Source organism: Sarcophilus harrisii, chromosome 1, assembly GCF_902635505.1.
Source record: "Sarcophilus harrisii chromosome 1, mSarHar1.11, whole genome shotgun sequence".
Lineage (NCBI taxonomy): Eukaryota > Metazoa > Chordata > Mammalia > Dasyuromorphia > Dasyuridae > Sarcophilus > Sarcophilus harrisii.
In genome coordinates, this window is record NC_045426.1 from 307,590,914 (window position 1) to 307,611,486 (window position 20,573).

Consider the following 20,573-nt stretch of genomic DNA (forward strand, 5'->3'; position numbering starts at 1 on the left):
TTCTTAGCCACCACAAAAATAGCTGCTATAAATATTTTTGAACAAATAGATTCTTGCCCTCTCCCCCTTTTTGATGTTTTTGGGATATAGATTTAACAGTAATATTTCTGAATCAAAGGATATGCACAGATTTATAGCCCTTTAGTCCTAGTTTGAAATTGCTCTCCAAAACTCCACCAACAGTGTATGTGTCTTACTTTTCCCATAACCCTTCACCATTCAACATTTCCCCTTTTTTTTTGTCCTATAAACCACTCAGATAGTGAGATGGTTTTAATTTGGTGTTTTAATTTGCATTTCTCTGATCAATAGTGATTTAGAACATTTTTTATATGACTACAGATAACTTTGATTTTTTTTTTTGTCTTAAACCTGCCTGCTCATATCTTTTGGCCATCCATCAATAGGAGAATGACTTGTATTTTTATATATTTGATTCAATTCTGTATATATTTGAGACATGAAGCCTTTACCAGAAATACTTATTGCGAAAATTCCCCCTTAGTTCTTTGCTATCCTTATAATTTTGGTTGAATGTGGGGATTTTTTGTGCAGAAACTTTTTAATTTTATGTAACCAAAATGTTCTATTTTACATTTTATAATCCTCTCTATATCTCCTTTGGTCCTAAATTCTTCTTTTACCCATAAATCTTACAAATAAACTATTCCATGCTGTCCTAATTTGTTTAGGATATCACCCTTTATGTGGATATACCTATTTTGATCTTATTTTGATATAAGATGTGAGGTGTTGATCAATATCTAGTTTCTGCTAAACTGTTTTCCAGTTTTCCTAGCAATTTCTGTTAAATAATGAATTTTTGCTCCAAAAACTTGGATCTTTGAGTTTATCAAACATTATATTACCATAGTCATCTATTATAATGTGGTTTGGATTCAAAATATTTCACTAATCTACTACTTTATTTCTTAGCCAGTACTAGATTATTACCACTTTATAATATAGCATGAGATCTGGTACAGTTGGTTATCTTTCTTTGCATTTTTTCATTGATATTCTTGATAGACTTGAGCTTTTATTCTTCCAGATGAATTGTGTCATTATTTTTTCTGCTTTAAAAAACAATTTTTGATAGTTTGGTAGGGTGCTAAATAGATTAATTTAGATAGAATTGTTATTTTTATTATATTGACTTGATCTATATGAGCAATTAATATTTTTCCCATTTACTTAGATATGACCTTATTTGTGTGAAAAGTATCCTACAATTATGTACATTTAATTTGTGGGTTTGTTTTAGCAAGTGTGAATTCCAAGTGTTTTATATAGTCTACAGTTATTTTAAATGGAATTTCTCTCTCTCTTGCTATTGGACTTTATAATATATAGTAATACTAATGATTTATGTAGGATTATTTTTGTATATTTTCAACTTTGATAAAGTTGTTAATAATTTCAAGTAGTTTTTTTAGATGATTCTCTAGGATTTTCTAAGTATAACATCATACCATCTAGAAAGAATGATAGTTTTGTTTCTTCATTGCCTATTCTAATTCCTTCAACTTCTTTTTCTACTCTTATTGCTATAGCTAACCCGTCTAGTACAATATTAAATAATACAGGTGCTAATGGACATCTTTGCTTTACCCCAATACAATGCTTGCTGATAGTTTTAGATAAATATAATTTTAAGATTAAGCTCCATTTATTCTTTTGTCTATAGTGTTTTTTAGTAGGAATTGGTGCTGCATTTTATCAAAGACTTTTTCTGTATTAAGATAATTTTATATTTTCTGTTGTTCATATGGTCAATTATCCTGACAGTTTTCCTAATATTGAACCAGCCTACATTCTAGTATAAAATTTTTGCACCAATATTATTAAGGATGTTGGTCTATGGTTTTCTTTCTCTGTTTTGGCTCTTCCTGGTTTGGATATCAACATCATATTTGTGTCTTAATAGGAATTTGATAGGATTCCTTTTTTGCCTATTTCCTCAAATAGTTTATATAGTATTGGAATTAATTATTCTTTAAATGTTTGGTAGAATTTGCTTGTGAATCCAACTACATTAATAGCTTGTTCAATTTCTTTTTCTAAGATTGGGTTATTTAAATATTTTATTTCTTCTGTCAGTTTGGGTAATTTATATTTTTGTAGATATTCACCCATTTCATTTAGATTGTCAAATTTGTTGACATTATTTTGGCCAAAATAGCCCCTATAAATTGTCTTAATTTCCTCTTGGCACTGGAATTGTCAAATGTCCTTTAAAATGATAACAGAGTAGAATTTCTATATTTATTTTTGGGAATCCTTTGGCTTCCCTTGATTTTCTTTCATTTTAATCATGACATGTGATTTAATCATTCTAAATAGTTTCCTAGTGAGGAAACTCCCTTTGCCAATGTAGATATGTACTAGCTTCGCAACTTTTAGTCTTAGAGTTGCTTGGGATAAAGGACCAGTTTAGGGATTTGCTCAGGGTCACATAACTGATATATGTCTTTAACCTAGATCATCTGTGCTGACTACATCACTCTACCTTTCTTGTTTTCCTCTTGATGTTGTTCTAAAGCAATCTCTAAACCTCCCAGGGGTTCAGTGTCCTCTTCTTACTTCCTAGATACACAATCTCCATCCCTCTCCATCCCCACAGTGTGTTTATATTCAGTGCTTCTCAAAACTAGCCTATATCTGTTGTTCCTAACACTCCAAATTCTGGCAATGACCCTCCTAATCTTCTGAAGAATGGTTTGAAAAATAAAGTTTGTTTCGATCTATATAGGTTTTACCTATTTTCTAGCCTTGACTTTTCTAATCTAAACAGTGTCATCTTGTATAAGTTATTTTACCTCTATTTCTTATTTTTCTCATTTGTAAGATAAGAGATTTGGAATATGATCTCCAGGGTCCCAAATCAAATTATACAACTATTAAGGAATAGAGCCAGGATTTGAATTGGTGTTTTCTCACAAGGATGAGAGTGATGTAGTAGAGGGGCAGAAGACCTGGATTTGAATCCTACCTTAGACACTGTGTGACTCTCTTAACCTCTTTTGATTTCAGTTTCCTTATCTATAAGATGAAGGCATTGAATTTTATGATGTATAATTACCTCCTAGCTTTAAATTTATAATCTTATGGCTCCAAATATAGGGTCCTTCTACCATATTAAAGGATCTCTTATATTGCATTTATAATTCTAAATTTATTACTAACTCTGTGATCTAGTTAGTGCCTCAGTTTCGCCATTTTTCAAATGATCTAATTGTCTCATAGTCTAAAATGAGAATCTCAATAAAGTGTTTTCAAAATTGAAAAGAACTGTCCAAAGGCAAGAATTAGCATGGTGATTTTTATGATGTTATTTGTATGTGAACAATTAGAATGTGAACTCCCTGAGAGCAGGGGCAATCTAGCTTAAAATTTTTATATAAATTCTTATTAGCAAAAAAACAGCTGCAATGATTTTTCAACCCCCACATTATAACTTCTGATCTTTTGTCATTATTTCAAACTAATAGGATTGTAATCTTCTTTTGCATTCATTCCCTCCTATGAAGAGAGTGAAAAAGTATGGATCTTCTCATCAATATTATTTAAAAAAAACCACCTCATTTTCAATAATTTGGTAAAATAGAGTGATAGCAGTTCTGGATTTGGAACTGATGGGAATAGAATAATTTCATGGTTTCCTTAATGATTTTATAACCACATCAGGCTCTCAACAGGAAACCTGACTGACAGCCAAGCTCACCTGGTCTTACAGCCTTTGTGTAGGTAGGGGGTAGCTTTTATGAAACCAAACTTTTTCTGTTTGCTGTGAATACTTTCTTCTCCTCCTCCAGAGAGCCGTTGGTCATTGTGTTGCACGGACAGAGCTTTTTTACCATAAGGGATAGTTTGGGGCCCACATCAGGGCAGAAAGATAGGATTTTATATATAAGAGAAGGAGAGTGAAGTAATGGATAGAATGGATTCAAAGCCAGGAAGATCCAGGTTCAAGGCCCATCTCTGATGCAAAAGGGCATGTAACTTGGAGAAAGTCATACGATCTCTTAAAATTTCTAGTTAGTTCTTTCTGACTTTATGTCATAGAAATTGCAATTTAAGGGAGTTTCCTCACTAATGGAATTAAAAGTTCAGTTTGTATATGTATGTATACACACACACATACACATATATGTATGTGCACTAATAAACATGCACTTATATATGTGGACATGTACCACAAAGATTGAATGATAACTTTATGACTTCAAAGTTTCTCTCTTTGTTAAGCCTACTTTTTGCAGTTGCCTGTATAAATTTCCTGCTCCTTTAGTCCTGGTTCTGACTCAGTTCCTTTATGTGTTTTCCATCTTCTTGTCAAAAGCTACCCTTTGTCATCTAATGATATTCATTCCCTGTGATCTGCTGAACTCATTCTCAGTAAGAGATTCATGATTTAATGTGTCTGCTCTCTCGATAGGTGTGATATTTCCAAAGGATGATGTGAATCCAAGGATCAAAATTAAACCTAGAGGATTGGAACTAGAATAAAATAATTTTAGGCACCAGACAGTGATCAATGAGGGGAGAATTTTTTTGGGTGGGGGGACACATAGGGAAAGCTTTCTTTAATCTTGAATCACACAATGGGGTCCACTCTGTTTACCCAAAAGATTGTTATTGAAAACAATATAGGAAGTCATGGAATCATGAAATATAAGCAGTGGAAGGACTCATAAAAATCATTTAGTCCAGACCCAGATAAGGAAACAGGGCCCCAGAGAGCAAAGATCATATAATTAGGAAAGAAGAAACCATACTCCTAGACCCCAATTCAGTGGGGTCTTTCTGTTCAGAGGACTTTGGGCATCTGCCTTTTGGGGCAATTTGAAATTTTTGTGCATTCAGTGAGGGAGGAAGTAGCTGTATGCAGGACTTTCAGCAACTTTGGTCTGGCCTTCTGGAGATTTGCTTTCTAAACTTTAAGGATGTACCCTTATCCTCTTTTTCCCCAAAATATCTTCTCAATCTTTAAAAAAAAAACAGGAAGGGGGAGCTCAGTTAGAAGTATTTATACAAGGCTACTATGTCATTACAAAGAAAGAATATGGCACAGAAATCAAGTAATTTTCTTTTTTTTTTTTATTTTATTTTTTTTTATTTTTTTTATTTAATAGCCTTTAATTTACAGGATATATATACATGGATAACTTTACAGCATTAACAATTGCCAAACCTCTTGTTCCAATTTTTCACCTCTTACCCCCACCCCCTCCCCTAAATGGCAGGATGACCAGTAGATGTTAAATATATTAAAATATAACTTAGATACACAATAAGTATACATGACCACAACATTATTTTGCTGTACAAAAAGAATCAGACTCTGAATTATTGTACAATTAGCTTGTGAAGGAAATCAAAGATGCAGGTGTGCATAAATATAGGGACTGGGAATTCAATGTAATGGTTTTTAGTCATCTCCCAGAGTTCTTTTTCTGGGTATAGCTAGTTCAGTTCATTACTGCTCCATTAGAAATGATTTGGTTGATCTCGTTGCTGAGGATGGCCTGATCCATCAGGACTGGTCATCATCTAGTATTGTTGTTGAAGTATATAATGATCTCCTGGTCCTGCTCATTTCACTTAGCATCAGTTCGTGTAAGTCTCTCCAGGCCTTTCTGAAATCATCCTGTTGGTCATTTCTTACAGAACAGTAATATTCCATAATTTTCATATACCACAATTTATTCAGCCATTCTCCAACTGATGGACATCCATTCAGTTTCCAGTTTCTAGCCACTACAAAAAGGGCTGCCACAAACATTCGTGCACATACAGGTCCCTTTCCCTTCTTTATAATCTCTTTGGGATATAATCCCAGTAGGAACACTGCTGGATCAAAGGGTATGCACAGTTTGATAACTTTTTGAGCATAGTTCCAAACTACTCTCCAAAATGGTTGGATTCGTTCACAACTCCACCAACAATGAATCAATGTCCCAGTTTTCCCACATCCCCTCCAACAATCATCATTATTTTTTCCTGTCATCTTAGCCAATCTGACAGGTGTGTAGTGGTATCTTAGAGTTGTCTTAATTTGCCGAAATCAAGTAATTTTCAATAGTTAAGAAATAAAATTACAGAATCTCCAAGCTGGAGGAGGCCTGAGGGGTCCTTTCTTCAGATTTGGGCTTTAACAATAATCTCTCTTTTGTGACAGTATCCCTTGAAGTGGTTATCTATTCAGCTTCTTTCTGTTTAAAGATCTTTAATAAAGGGGAGGCCCCCACATTACTTCCTGAAGCAACCTATTTTTCTTAGGCATAGCTCTAAGCATTTTTCACTTTATTGGGTTCAGTACTGGTTTTCTTCAAATCAGACTTCAGTTTGCTTTGTACCTACTTTGTAACTCCCATAATTCCCCTTCATGGGTGATGTGGGAAAACAGGGGCACTAATACATTGTTGATGGAACTGTGAATACATCCAACCATTCTGGAGAACAATTTGGAACTATGCTGAAAAAGTGATCAAACTGTGCATACCCTTTGATCCAGCAGTGTTACTACTGGGCTTATATCCCAAAGAGATTATAAAGAAGGGAAAGGGACCTGTATGTGCACGAATGTTTGTGGCAGCCCTTTTTGTAGTGGCTAGAAACTGGAAACTGAGTGGATGCCCATCAGTTGGAGAATGGCTGAATAAATTGTGGTATATGAATATTATGGAATGTTAATGTTCTGTAAGAAATGACCAACAAGATGATTTCAGAAAGGCCTGGAGAGACTTACACGAACTGATGCTGAGTGAAACGAGCAGGGCCAGGAGATCATTATATACTTCAACAATAATACTAGATGATGACCAGTTCTGATGGACCTGGCCATCCTCAGCAATGAGATCAACCAAATCATTTCCAATGGAGCAATAATGAACTGAACCAGCTACGCCCAGCGAAAGAACTCTGGGAGATGACTAAAAACCATTACATTGAATTCCCAATCCCTATATTTTTGCCCACCTGCATTTTTGATTTCCTTCACAAGCTAATTGTACAATATTTCAGAGTCTGATTCTATTTGTACAGCAAAATAATGGTTTTGTCATGAAAAAAAAAATTCCCCCTCATGTCCCATTACTCTTGGTTCTGCTCTTTGGAATATAATTGTATTTGAGAGAGTAGATAGTTCTGATGTCTCCCTGTCTTAGAAGCAGCTGGGTAGTAAAGGGGATAGAGAAGTGGGTCTGGAATCAGGAAGACCTAAATTCAAATTTGTCCTTGACACTTACTAGTTGGGTAACTGGGCAAATTACTTAGCTTCTGTCTGCTTCCGTTTTCCCATCTATAATAAGAGTACTCGTTTCCCAAAGTTGTTGGAGCATTTGTAGAAGCATTGAAGAAACATTTATATAAGGCTGTTTTGTCATCAGGGAGACAATAAAAAAAGATAATATTTGTAAAGTGCTTAACACCATATCTGGCAGGTTTCCTTCATTCCTCTTGCAAGTCTTTTTTCCCTCAGATTAAACGTCTCCAATTTCTTCAACAAATCTTGGTTTAACTTGAATTTGAGTTCCTTCACCATTCTAGTGGCTTTCCTCTGGGTAATCTCCAAGTTAACAATAGCCTACCTAGACTGTGGCCTATGGAACTCAACACAATACCCCAGATGTAGTGAGTGGGTCAGGATATTCATCTCCCTACTCCTGGACACTGTCTCTTGAATGTAGCTCAAGTCTGCTTTAGTCTTCTTGAAAAACTTCCTTCTTCCTAAGGTCTTTCCTGGAACTCCCAATTGCTAGGGTCTTGTCTTTATCTGTTATTATACATGCTGGTTCTGTTACAATATTGATACATGCTGATCCAGGTAAACTGGCTGTGCCTTTTCATTTTATATTTATGATGTTGATTTTTGAAACCAAATTCATCTCTATGAAATTTTATATGATTAGATTTGTCTTATTATCTAACTTGTGAAAAAAAAATCATGACTCTGTTATTCAGTATTAGCATTCTCCCTAGTGTGAATTAGTAATCTCTCCAGTTTTGCACCATTTACAGATTTTCTAAGTGTGCCAAATCTATGCCAAATCTTTGCCAAATTTCTAAAAATGTTAAACTGCAGAGATCCCTGAGACACTCTATTGAACACTCCTTCCAAGTCAATATTAAGCTGTTAATGACTACTTTTTGGGTTAGGTCCTCTTTGGGACAGGCAGGATTCCAGGTAAAGGCTTGCTTAGCTTAATCTCTAGAGACTAGTGGATTTTTCTGTCTTTTATGGGGTATCCTAAGGGTAAAGAAGCACGCAGTCTTCCTTTCCCTTCCTTGCTTTGGTGGTCGGGAAAAGTATTGGTATTTTAAGTATCTTGTTTTCCAGCAAAAAGGTATTTAGATATTTGCACTAAAGGATGGGGAAGCTGCATCTGGGGCTAAGATGAATTGCTCTCTTACAGGAGGAAAAGGAGAAGAGGAACATTTCCGAATGAGTCAGGAAAACATTGGCTTCCTCTGATTTGGAATTGGGAATGTCCATTTAATATTCAATAGTATTATTTTGTTTCTTTGGACAGAGTTGTTATATAAAAAGACGTGGTTTCCTTTAATAAGACATGGATCCATATCTGTTTCATCTCAACTTCATCTTTGGCACTGTGGCCAACTGGAAAACTTCCTCTTAGACAAAGTCAAAAAGTGGGGAGTGGGGGGGTGGGATTGGTGTCTATGGTTTCATGGGGTTGATGGTGGCAGGGGAAGAGAACCTGCATCAAGGTGCTTTGCAATGGCAGGAGCAACAGTGGTCTGAGACCTTCGTGACTCCATGGGTCTCAGATTGGGGCAGTGGAAAGGGCACTAAACTGTATATCAGTCCTAGTCCTGCCACTAACTAATTGTGTGATGTCAGGCAGGTAACTTTCCTACTCTGGACCTCATCTGTAAAATGAGAGTGTTAATTTAATGATATGATGTCTTGATGAATGGAAGGAAACACCCCCTTTCTTAAGCACTTGCCAGACACAGTGCTAAGTCTTTACATATACTATCTCACTTGGGATTTACTATAACCCATAGAAGTTCTTATTATTCTCTCTCTCTCTCTCTCTCTCTCTCTCTCTCTCTCTCTCTCTCTCTTTTGCTGAAGCAATTGGGGTTAAGTGACTTGTCCAGGGTCACACAGCTAGACAGTGTTAAGTGTCTGAGGTCACATTTGAATTCAGGTCCTCCTGACTTCAGGGTTGGTACTCTATCCAGTATGCCATCTAGCTGCCCTTGATGCTCTTATTATTATATATTTTATAATTGATGAAAATGAGGAAGATAGAGGTTGATTGACTTGTGCACAATCACCACATCCCCCATGAAGGGGAATCATATTTGAACTCAGATCCTCCTATGTTCATCACTCTAGCTACTGTACCCTATAGCCTGATCTGGCATTCTTATTAGCATAATATCTCAGCAAATCCAATTCACATTTCTGTTTTATTTTTGTCTTTGTGTTTCTCCTAAGCTATGCATGGGACATTTGTGATTCTTTTGCCGCTCAGCCTGATCCTGATGGTTTTTGGAGGAATGACGGGATTTATAAGCATCCTCGCCAGAGCCTATATCCTTCTCCTCATGACTGGGATGCTTTTCCTTTTCGGAGGTATTATACTAAACCTGTTTTGGGGTTCAAAACTATGAAAATAACTATGTAGGAAATTGAGCTTTGGGTCAAGAGCAGATGCTTCCATATTTCTTTTCTCTAAGAGGATCATTTATTTCCAGGGCATTTGCTCTGAATCCTAGTATGAGAATCAAGTACATACCCATCACACAGCTTTTGCAAAAGTTGGGCCTCCATACCTTAGAAAAAGGTCTTTTCCCTTTGCTTCTTAGAATCCCTACCTTTTTTCAAAGATAGGCTTAAATGCATTCTCTTATACTAGGCATTTCTTAATTCCCACTCTTTTGCAGTTACTAGTGACCTCTCAATCTAGAATTATATTTTTTGCATTTTATATAATTATATAAATTCATATTGTGTCCCTCAAGAGAATGTAAAACCTTTGGAGGAAGGGATTCTAGTTTTTTTTTTTTTTTTTTGATCTCAGTTCCTTTCATTTTGTCTTTGCACTGAGGTGTCTGATACATTGTAAGTTTTTAATAAATGCTTGTTGAATGAATAACCATTTTGTTCTTCAAATCAAAAAATGGCAATTCTTGTACTTTTCAAGTTTTCCTGTTGTAAGCGGCAAATGAAATCTAGCTGTTCCTGGTGTGATCTAAATATTTTTGCAATCTATTTTCCTTCCTTAAGTTGATCAGGAAATTGAAGACCCATATAATGGGGCCACTCTACCTCCCATTCACTGGGGAGAATCAGTTGTAGAGATGAGAAGATGATCATTTTTTTGAGCCTTGCTTGAACCACTTGATAGTGACAATCACTTTATGCTAAATCTTGTCCAATTAGAAGAAAATTTAAGTTGTCAAACCAAATCAATTTTTATTAAATAGGAAATCAATTTTCATATGTCCACTGTATCCCAATGTTTGGGAATTATGAATCAGAGGGGAAGAGTTGAAGGTAAGAGAAATGGCAGAGGGACCCTAAATGACTTCATCTCAAGGAAATGGCTTGAAAGGAGGCTATTATTATTTTTTTTTAAGGAATTCATAAGGGAAACAATTAAAAATGTGTTTTTCTGAAACAAAAAAAGCATAAATATTCACCACACCAATGAAACAGATGGCTTCAATGTACTCTATTTCCATGCTTTTTTTGGTGGTAAATTAGCCTTTGCATGCACATTTCCAAATTGCATGTGATGAGGCAGAAAAGCCAAACCTTTTCTAGGAAGAATCTAGAGAAGGGGTTGTTTATTTGTGGATGACTCTTTTCCATTACTCAGCCTCAGATCTAGGGAAAAACTCATGACTGTTTAAAAGCCATCATATCCCCACAGGGAGAGACTCTGTGTGTGTGTGTGTGTGTGTGTGTGTGTGTGTATGTATGTAGATGGAGTCAGGGAGTAAGTTAAGAGTCAGCAAACATTTATTAAGCACCTACTATGTGCACTAGGCGAAGTCCAGAAAGGAGCATGTACAATCTCTTTTTGGAGTGAAGGTGGGCCTTTTGAAGATAGAGCATGCAATGTGAATTCTAACCAATTGAAGCAAGCCTTCTTGTTTTTTCTTGTTTTATTTTGTTTCATTTTTTAAGAAACTGTACCATTTTGCAACTACATTAGAAACTTTTTTTTTTTTTTTTTTTTTTTAACGTACCAGCTGTATTTGAAATGCTGGCGGGGGAGGAGGGAAGAGACAAAGTTACTTCAAAAAGTATGAATATTTAGTTAAAATGTAATCTTTATTCGTGATATGCAATATAACTTTTATAGCTATGTATAAATCCTTTGGATGGAAAAAAAAGGAACTTCCTCCCTCAACTACAGAGAGAAACGAAACAGTACCTGATAACATGTTCTGTTTTTCTTTCTTTTTTTGTTTTCTTCTCCAACCTCCTTCTACATGCCATAAGTATAAGGGGATCTGTAGGTAGGTGACTGTGGAAATATCATATGTACATATGTAGGTATGGAGCTAATTTGGTTTATTGGTGAGAAACATCTTGAAAATTTGAGATTTCCTGGACTTCTAGAAATAAGACATTTAAAGTCTCAATAGGGAAGCAGTAACAATCAGAATGATTTAAAAGAATTTTGATAGCTAGTTCAGGATAAGTTCTATTATTATTATCATTTTTTGGTGAGGCAACTAGAGTTAAGTGACTTGCTCAGCTAGTAAGTGTTAAGTGTCTGAGGCCAGATTTGAATTCTAGGGCTGGTGCTCTATCCACTTGATCATCTAGATGCTCCTCAGGTTAAGTTCTAAAGCCCAGTAGCCTGAAATTAGCTCAAGTGGGGCTGAACAGAATTATTTGTGGATAGGCAATACCTGGCTTATAAAAGCTTTTAAAAAAGTAAAAACAAACCAAAATTGTTATGATTATTTTTGCAAAATGATTATTTTTCAATGAACAAGAATTTACTTTTTTTCTCTCCCTAACTGAAGAAAACAATAACAAAAAAAGAAAAAAAAATTCTTATAAGAAATACTCAATAGTAAAGCAAAACAAGTTTCCACATTGCCTACATCCAAAAATAAATCTCTTTATTTCCAGTTCTTTACCTCTCTGTCAGGAGGTAGGTGCCTTGGTTCCTCATTAGTTCTCTGGAATCATGGTTGGTTAACATATTAATCATAATTCTCAAGTCTTTCAAAATTGTTTGTCTTGAAAAGATTGTATACAGGGTGCAAATTAAGTTATTTTGAGGGTAGAAAGGAAAGCCAAATTTAAACAATTATTAAAAACAACTAAGTTTAGTGGTTGACGATATTTAAATTGTACCATGTTTTTATTTATTTAATTCTTGTTTCATAAAATCTCTCATCTTACGTATTAACAATCTGTTGTTATTCTAAAGAAAGGCTTTTTCCAAAATAAAATGTGAGTAGAAAAATGTGTTCTTTTCCTTTTTCTTTCAGTTAGTTGACCAAAGAGAACCTATTCAGTATGACTCTATAATCACAGAGGATTTCTAGCACATACCAATTATCTATTTTCTATTGGCTGGCATTGCAGTTCTAATGCCCAGGAAGCATTAAGCTTAACATGTACACAACTGATATAATTAAGATCCACAATATCCCCTACTCCAAGGATCAACTGAGACTAGTCTAATTTGTTGTGTTCAGTGTGATTCTCATTTCTCAACTTCTGCTCCTTCCACTGTACTCTGTTCTTATGGGATTGATTATCTTATCTCTATAATTTGCTCTTGCAAATCAGCTGAGTAAATTAGACTGGACCTGTTATCAGTTTTCATGATATAGCTGATATATCTATATATTTCTCAGATATCACAAATAATCTCAAATTAAATCTCAATTTCAAGTCTTAAATAATTTCAAGTCTCAAAATTTCTCAAATAAATTTCAAATAAAAAGGAGACAATTGAAATTTTCCAAGTAGCAGGAAAGGGGGAAACATGAAGCTTTTGTATAACAATTAGGAGTTTCTGAGTATAGGAAATCTCACCTTTCACTCCTATTTCTGACCAAGGTACTTATTCCTACACGGATCTGAATTTACCATATTTTCTACTCTCCATGTTTAAAATTTTCAGAGTGAATCCACTCTTTCTCCCCTAGAGGTGAGCCCTTTTTTTACATTTTCCTTTTGGAAAGTAAAAATTACTGTGAAGGGTAAGACTTTGTGTGTGTGTGTGTGTGTGTGTGTGTGTGTGTGTGTGTTTTATATAATTAGGAAAGTTAAAAAAAAAGGATCTATTAAAATAGTACTAACATCAACAGAGAACTCAAATAATTGGTATAACTTTGAGGGGTTTGGATAGTTTTGCCTATAAAATTTCATAACAGGAGAAGATGATTTCTCTTTAGAGTTTGGTGAATATCATAGGAATCCCAGTAGAGAATTTCAAGGTTGTGAAGGATGAGCAACTAACCCCATACCCCTCCTCATTTTAGAGTGGAGGAAACTGAGGACCCATGATGGGAACTAATTTTTCTGAGGTCACTTAACTACCTACTGGCAAAAGTTCAAGTCTAGAATCCAGGTGTCCAGTGTCCAACTCCAATATAATTTCTACGCCATAGAAGTACTTTTGTACTAGCCTCTGGAGCCAAGCAGTGAGTCCTCTCCTATCCCTTCAATTGATATTACCTCTATTTTTATTTTAATTAACAAAGATGAATGACTCAGGATACTGTACAAGTATGAGTTAGATTAGTGCACCACTAGAGTGCCTTCTAGCTCTTGGATTCTGTGATTCTGTAATTATACACATACACACACACACACACACACGTTGTGTGTATATGAATTCATAGGCACACAGCCATCCATCCATCCATCCATCCATAACACACATACAGAAGAAGAGAGAGAGAGAGAGAGAGAGAGAGAGAGAGAGAGAGAAAGAGAGAGAGAGAGAACAGGGAGGATGGGTGGTCGGTGGACAGGAGTTAATAGTCTAGCAATTGACTAAAAACCTTCCAGGGCAGCAAAATTATCTGTAGAAGTAGTGAATTTAACATTTTACAGATAATGCACATGTCTCTTTGAAGGTAGTATGTGTATATGCTTGTGTATATATGTATTAGACATAATTTGACAAAAAAGCTAATGCTATTTTGGGCTGCATTAAAATTGACAAAACTTCCAGGAATAAGGAATTGATAGTCTCACAATACTCTGCCCCAGTCAAATAATATCTCAGTATCACATTCAATTTTCTGTACTACAGTTTAGGAAGGAAATTCATAAGCTGGAGATTGTTCAGAGGAAAGAAAACCAAATATGGAAAGACCTTGAGTCCATGTCATATGAATGTTAAAGAGAGAAATATTAATAATATATTTTGCATTTTAGGCAAAAATGTTCCAGAAATAATTTATTTAATTAAACATTCCAGTTTATATCTAAGTATTTCTAGCTGTGAAAGAGAAATCACCAACTGGACTAGTTCTGTACTACCCCTTCTTCCCTGAAAGCCCTTGATTGTCTCCCTACTTTGAGATAATTTAAAGGGATTTGAACAAGAAAAATGTCAGATATTACAATTTTGAGTTGACATTCCAGAACAAATCACTAAAAACTGTCATGTAATCTTGATCTAGAACTACTCAATTCCTTCTTCTCAAGGACTAAAAAGATTTCTGCCCTAGGATCAATATATCTCAATATCAATCATCTATCTATCTATCCATCTATCTATCTGTCTAGAGCATGCCAGAGCACACGTGCATAATTCTTTTGGGTGGGTTACAAAAAATCCCTTCAGGGGGTTGGGAAAGCAATAAGACAAGATTTTTTGTTCAAAGTTGAGTTTTCATCAGTGGTAGGCTGAAGCTAGGTCATCCTGGCTCACAAAAGCTGACTTTTAAATGTTCATTGTGAATTTGTAGAATTTGGAAACCAGTGAAAGCTACAAATCAGAACTTAACTTATTGTTTTATTTATTGACTAGATTTAATAAAATGGTAGATGAAATATTAATAAATTGGATTAATCTTAAAAGTGTCATGAATACTTTTTTGTCCTGAGTCAGTTATTTAATATTTACCAGCACACTGCTAATTTCTATCCAAATTTCCTTAAAAATAAAACCCTTTGTCTTTAAACATACCCACCTTCTTTAGAGAACAAGCTCAAAGAAGATATTTTAAAGCAGAAAATGTTTATTTTTAATATTTCTATAGAAGACAGAAAATAGATTTTTTAATATGCATCTGTGTGAAGATCATTTAAAAGAAGTAGGGATTTTTAGTTTGGAGAAGAGAAGACTCATGGGGGACATGATGCTCCTTTTGGATATTTGAAAGGCTATATTCCTAGGAAGGATTAGGCTTGTTCTGTTAGGTCCTGGAGGTAGGCTTACAAGCAAAGGATGTAAATTTCAAAGAAGCACGTTTTGCATTCATATAAAAATTTTTTTCATAACTACAACTATCTTTAAGTAGATTAAGTTTTCTTGAGAGGCAATAGGTTTCCCTTCATTGGAGATATTTGGTCAGGGGTTGGATGATAAATTGTTATAGAAGACATTGTTTCAGAAGGAATTTTCTTTTTTTTGGAAGAGTATGGGTTAGACTACATTGCAGCTCATGTTTCATTCAACCCTGAGACTTTGAAGCTGTAATTCTATGACTTGACTTTTAATTTCTTTTGATTTGTCTTTAGCCTTGGTGACTCTCGCTGGAATCAGTGTCTACATTGCCTACTCAGCAGCAGCTTTCCAAGAAGCAGTCTGCCTCTTGGAAGAGAAGGACCTCCTGGACCAGGTGGATATCAGGTTCGGATGGTCCCTAGCTCTCGGCTGGATCTCCTTCATCTCTGAACTCCTCACTGGGGCAGCATTCCTACTGGCAGCAAGGGTGGTTGGCTTGAAACGGAGACAGGACCAAGCAATATGAAAGGATCAATGCAGGGAGTCTTGGCCCTGGGGAAAATGGGAAATGGTGGGAGGCTCTTTCATAAAACAAAGGCCAAAGCTATGTATTAGCTTTTGAATCCAAAGATGTGCTGTACTGTTGTTTCCTATTCCTAAAAAATAGCCAGGAAGCAAAGAAGCTTGCCCTCCATACCTCCAATGGACTTATATTATGACTTGACCACTGTCTCATTGTCATTAGAGTGGTAGTATGAGCCACTTTTGTTATTGTATTTATTAGTCTGTGTATGTGTGTAGGCTAGAGTAAAGATATTTTCTTGTGTATAAGACAGTTAAGTATGATGAAATATAATTTAGCTTAGCTGTAGGTTTTGGTACTCTTTTCTTTTTCTTAAAATTCTAAAAATTCCTTGCCTACCAATTGTAATCATAGCTTTTGTCTGAAGTAGAGATTTATTGAATTTTTAAGTATACCCCATTTTTAGTACACCCAATATGCAAATATCAGAACTTAAAAGGATGATGCATTCAAGGGTGTTTATTCATATTAAAAAAACATTTTTCACTTTGTATAAAAATCCGTTACTGTGTTTCAGGCAGTTACCCTGCCTACCATATTTAGGACAGAATCCAATTCACACACTTTTGACTTTATAGATTATTTTTTATCACTACATGAAGTGTGCATAAAGTGAGGGATACCTGTGACTCAGAGGGGCTTTAATGACAGTAGCAAGTATTATGGTTTCTGTGCTCCAGAGAACAAATATGTTTCCATCTATACTGCTTCTGGTTGCGTGCTGCTGTTTTTATTGGTGTTATTATTATTGATGTCTGGATTGAAGTCTCTGTCTCTAAAATGCTGTTTGTCAAGTCTCTTTTCAATAGATAATTCTCCTTACAACATTTCTAGGCAATGGGTTTCTGACAAAAAATAGCACTACCCAAGTTCTTTGGAAGCTTTCTATTTTTTTGGGGGGGGGATAGGAAATACATCACAGAATCCTATTTAATACAGATTTACTCAATCCTTTAGTTCAGGGATTCTTAACTTTTATTTTATCATGGACTCCTTTGGCAACCTGGTGAAGACTTTAGATCTTTTCACAGACTAATGTTTTTAGATTTATAAAACAAGATATTTAAGTTCCCCCCCCCAAAAAAAACCCAAAAGCAATTAAAATAAAGATATACTTTTTTCCTATCTAGTTTATGAGAACTGGGAAATCTAAATAGTCTATGGACCTCAGGTTAAGAACTTGGAAAGATTATAGAAAATTGAATAGTATATCTCCTTGTATTTAGACAGGTACCATCAGATGAATGTGCTTCTACCTTGAAGCACAACTGGGAAGTAGATTACATAACTCCGATGTCTGATAATCAAATATTGTAGCCTGAAAGATTTTCCTTTTGTCTGCTCTAGATCCTTTCTATTGCAATTCAAATGCATTTCTTCACGCCTTAGTTCTCTCTCTCTCTTTCTTTCTTTCTTTCTTTTTTTTTTTTTTTTTTTTTTTTTTTTTTTTTTTTTTTTTAAAGAATAGAGGTGCTCTAGATTATTACAAGTAAATTGTGGAAAATTATTTTCAGTAGTAGTATGGTTATCAAATAATACAAAATGTCATAACCCTGGAGATAAGTTAGAACAGAAATGCATAAATACAATTGAGGATGATATATAGATCCCTTGTTTTGTTTGCCACCTGAGAAGCCTGGAGCAAATTAATGTTGATAATATGAAAAAAGAAACCCCACAACTTCCTGTACTTTCTTTAAATTCATCCTTGGAAGCTGAGTACTCTGCAGTCTAAATCTGTATTTTATAAAAGTCTCATCTCATAATTATTCTTAAAATTTGCATCTCAATTCCAGCAAAGCATAGAATAGTGACCAATATTTGGAGTAGAAAAGAATGATCAGCAATTTTGCAATGAACAGGGAAGAAAAATCAGCAAACACAAGTAGAAAGGGAGAACAATGAGTAAATAGCAAGGATAACATTCAGTAAAACAGCAAGGAAAAATTAGCAGTAAATTCCTAATTAGAAAGGGAAAGATATTGAGATATTGTGGAAAGAGAAATAAATTTTAAATTAGAGATTCTATCTTAAATTATGACTATCCTACTTGCTACCTGTATTATTTTGGGCAAATTGTTAAACTTCTTTGAGTTTCAGTGTCCTCATTTAGAAAACGAAGGGATTGTATTAGGTGTCCTTTACTGACCTTTTTTATTCTAGATCTATAATGCTATGATCCACAAACTCCCTTTTATCTAGTTCTAAGTTTGTGATCCTTTGATTAGAAGAACAATAACCAAACACATAACCAATTAAAACTGTCCTAATTGCTTTTCAATTCAAATGTGAAGTGTTACCTTATATCATGCATTATGTCTAGGTCAGAGATGCTGCCCTATGAAAGTACCCATTGATCTTGGCTATATTCAATATTGGGGCAGCTAGATGACACCACAGTGAATAGAGTTCCAGGCCTCGAGTCAGAAAGATTTATTTTCCCGAGTTCAAATCTAGCCTCAGACACTTATAGCTGTGTGATCCTGAGCAAGTCACTTATACTTATTTACTTCAGTTTACTCATTTATCAAATGAGCTGGAAAAGGAAATTGACAAACAACTATAATAATTTTGACAAGATAATTCCAAATGGGGTCATAAAAAATTGGACATGATTTGAAATGACTGAGTAAAGGGAACAACTACTTTGTTAGTTTTACTAGTGGTCCTGAACACATTTTCATGTTTTCTAATCAAGACAGGCTATTATATTAATGCACAATCATCCTGTGTGAAGCACAAAAAAAAATTTTTAATTGATCAATAAATTTGTAGTTCTTCTCTTCTCAAGTGCATGTTAGTTTACTTTGCTACAAGCCCCCAAGAAAGAAGGTTGTTGAGTATTATGATTTTTAGCTATAATTTGGTCTAAAATTCCTCTTCTTTGAAATGAGGATTTGTAGATCATTTGAAATCTCTTCCACCTCTGACATTTTGATATCAAGCTGATTTACATGGTAATGTAGCTAGCTATATTTATATCTAGAGCTATGGGTCTAAACTTCATAAAGAAAGATGACATATCTAGCCCATTTTTCAGCAGAGACATGCATTTCAAGTTATTTCTACAGGAGTAGCAACAGAACTCATTGAGCTATCTTTATTCTTGCTTAGACTTCTTTGTGGCTAATGGGACCATCTGCCATACTGTAGTCAGCCAGAAACAGCTTTTCTTGGCTCAAGTCTGTTGGTCTCTATGGGATATGACTTGGGCTTCATTAACATCTTGTTCTATCCAACTTGGCTTCAGACATTTTGACATTTATTAAACTCTCAGATATGTAAATGAGTCTGTTTTCTTCATTAGCTTTTTTTCTATCGTCTCTCACCCTGGGGTGGTGATTGAAAGGTTGGAATCAAATCAGATTTGGTTCAGAGAAATCTCAATGTGTGAGACTGATATGCAGGCTTTACTAAGAGTAGCCTGAAACTAACCAATACTCTACTCAATACTTGATGACATGAAAAATAAATATCTTCCCTTGTCCTCTTATGGCAAATGGAAGTAATTTTGACACCTACTTATGGTTTAGAAGTTCAGAAAGTCATAAGGTTTAGGATCTTAGTTATCATTTATAATCTCCCCATTTTAATGATAGAGAAACTGTAATGACCGTGCTAGCACCCCAGACACCCCAGAATCAGCTGGAGTCAGGATAAGCAAAAGTCCTTAGTCTTTATTCTTGGTCTTTAGAGGCAGGATTGAACAGGATGGAAGCAGAATCTCTGGACCGCCTTCTTCCTCGTTCACTGCAAGGAGTGACTCGGGCTCATTTTACTCCACCTTCCTACAATCTTCTGTATACACCAAGCATTGAGCCAGCACAGGATAGTGGGAAGGACCATTTCTAAGCTTATGCCCATAGAATATTGTCCAATCAGTAATTAGCCCTAACTGCTTGAACTGACCTCAGTGCAATGACTCAAGAGTTTCAGCCCTCTACAAGAAACAGGCCCAGAAATTGAAAGGAACCTGTCTCAGTTCATATAGTTAAATTGGTCCTGAATTTGGGATATGAATAGTGAACCTCATGGGGAATTCAGATAGCCCTTCAAAATCCCTCACACATCTATGTTTCTATTAGCTAAACTTATTTCATTTCATCCCAGAGGGACTGAGATGGATGAATTGAATTTTCCAATTCCATGACTCAATGAGTTATTAGGGTGTCTTATTCCTTCTACTCCCTATAAGGGGTTTAGTTTTCTTATTTTTATGTCCTTCTGTCAAAAGAGAAGTTTCGATTTTGTCACATTTCTAGTAGATCCTGAGATTGTTCCTTTTCTTCTTTCTGACGTATTCCATGAAGACTGGAGGCAGGATGAGGGGAGTGGTCTCAGAAAGGTTATCCAAAGTAGTTGCAAAGTTAGTAAGACATAACTTATATTTGCTTACTCCCCCAAATCCATCAGCTTCAATCCAAAGCCAATGGAGACCTATACAGAAAATAGAGAATGGATTTGGAGGATTCAGTCTCTAAAAAGTCACCATTTAACTTTTAGGGCTTTGTGGGAACTTCATCACTTTAAATAGGAGAAAGGAAACAAGCATTTATTAAGTACCTAATATG

General features: G+C 35.2%; 1 protein-coding gene across 1 annotated transcript in view; it reads left to right on the forward strand.

Annotated features, from left to right (window-relative positions):
• The window catches only part of TMEM114 (transmembrane protein 114), a 49,472-nt gene extending 32,080 nt beyond the window's left edge, over nt 1-17,392 (forward strand). Inside the window, exons 3-4 of the mRNA XM_003761718.2 lie at nt 9,473-9,610; nt 15,713-17,392. Coding sequence (XP_003761766.1) covers nt 9,473-9,610; nt 15,713-15,945 — 371 coding nt within the window. The 3' untranslated portion in view covers nt 15,946-17,392. The remainder of the gene's footprint in view (nt 1-9,472; nt 9,611-15,712) is intronic.
• Nucleotides 17,393-20,573: the final 3,181 nt, after the last annotated feature.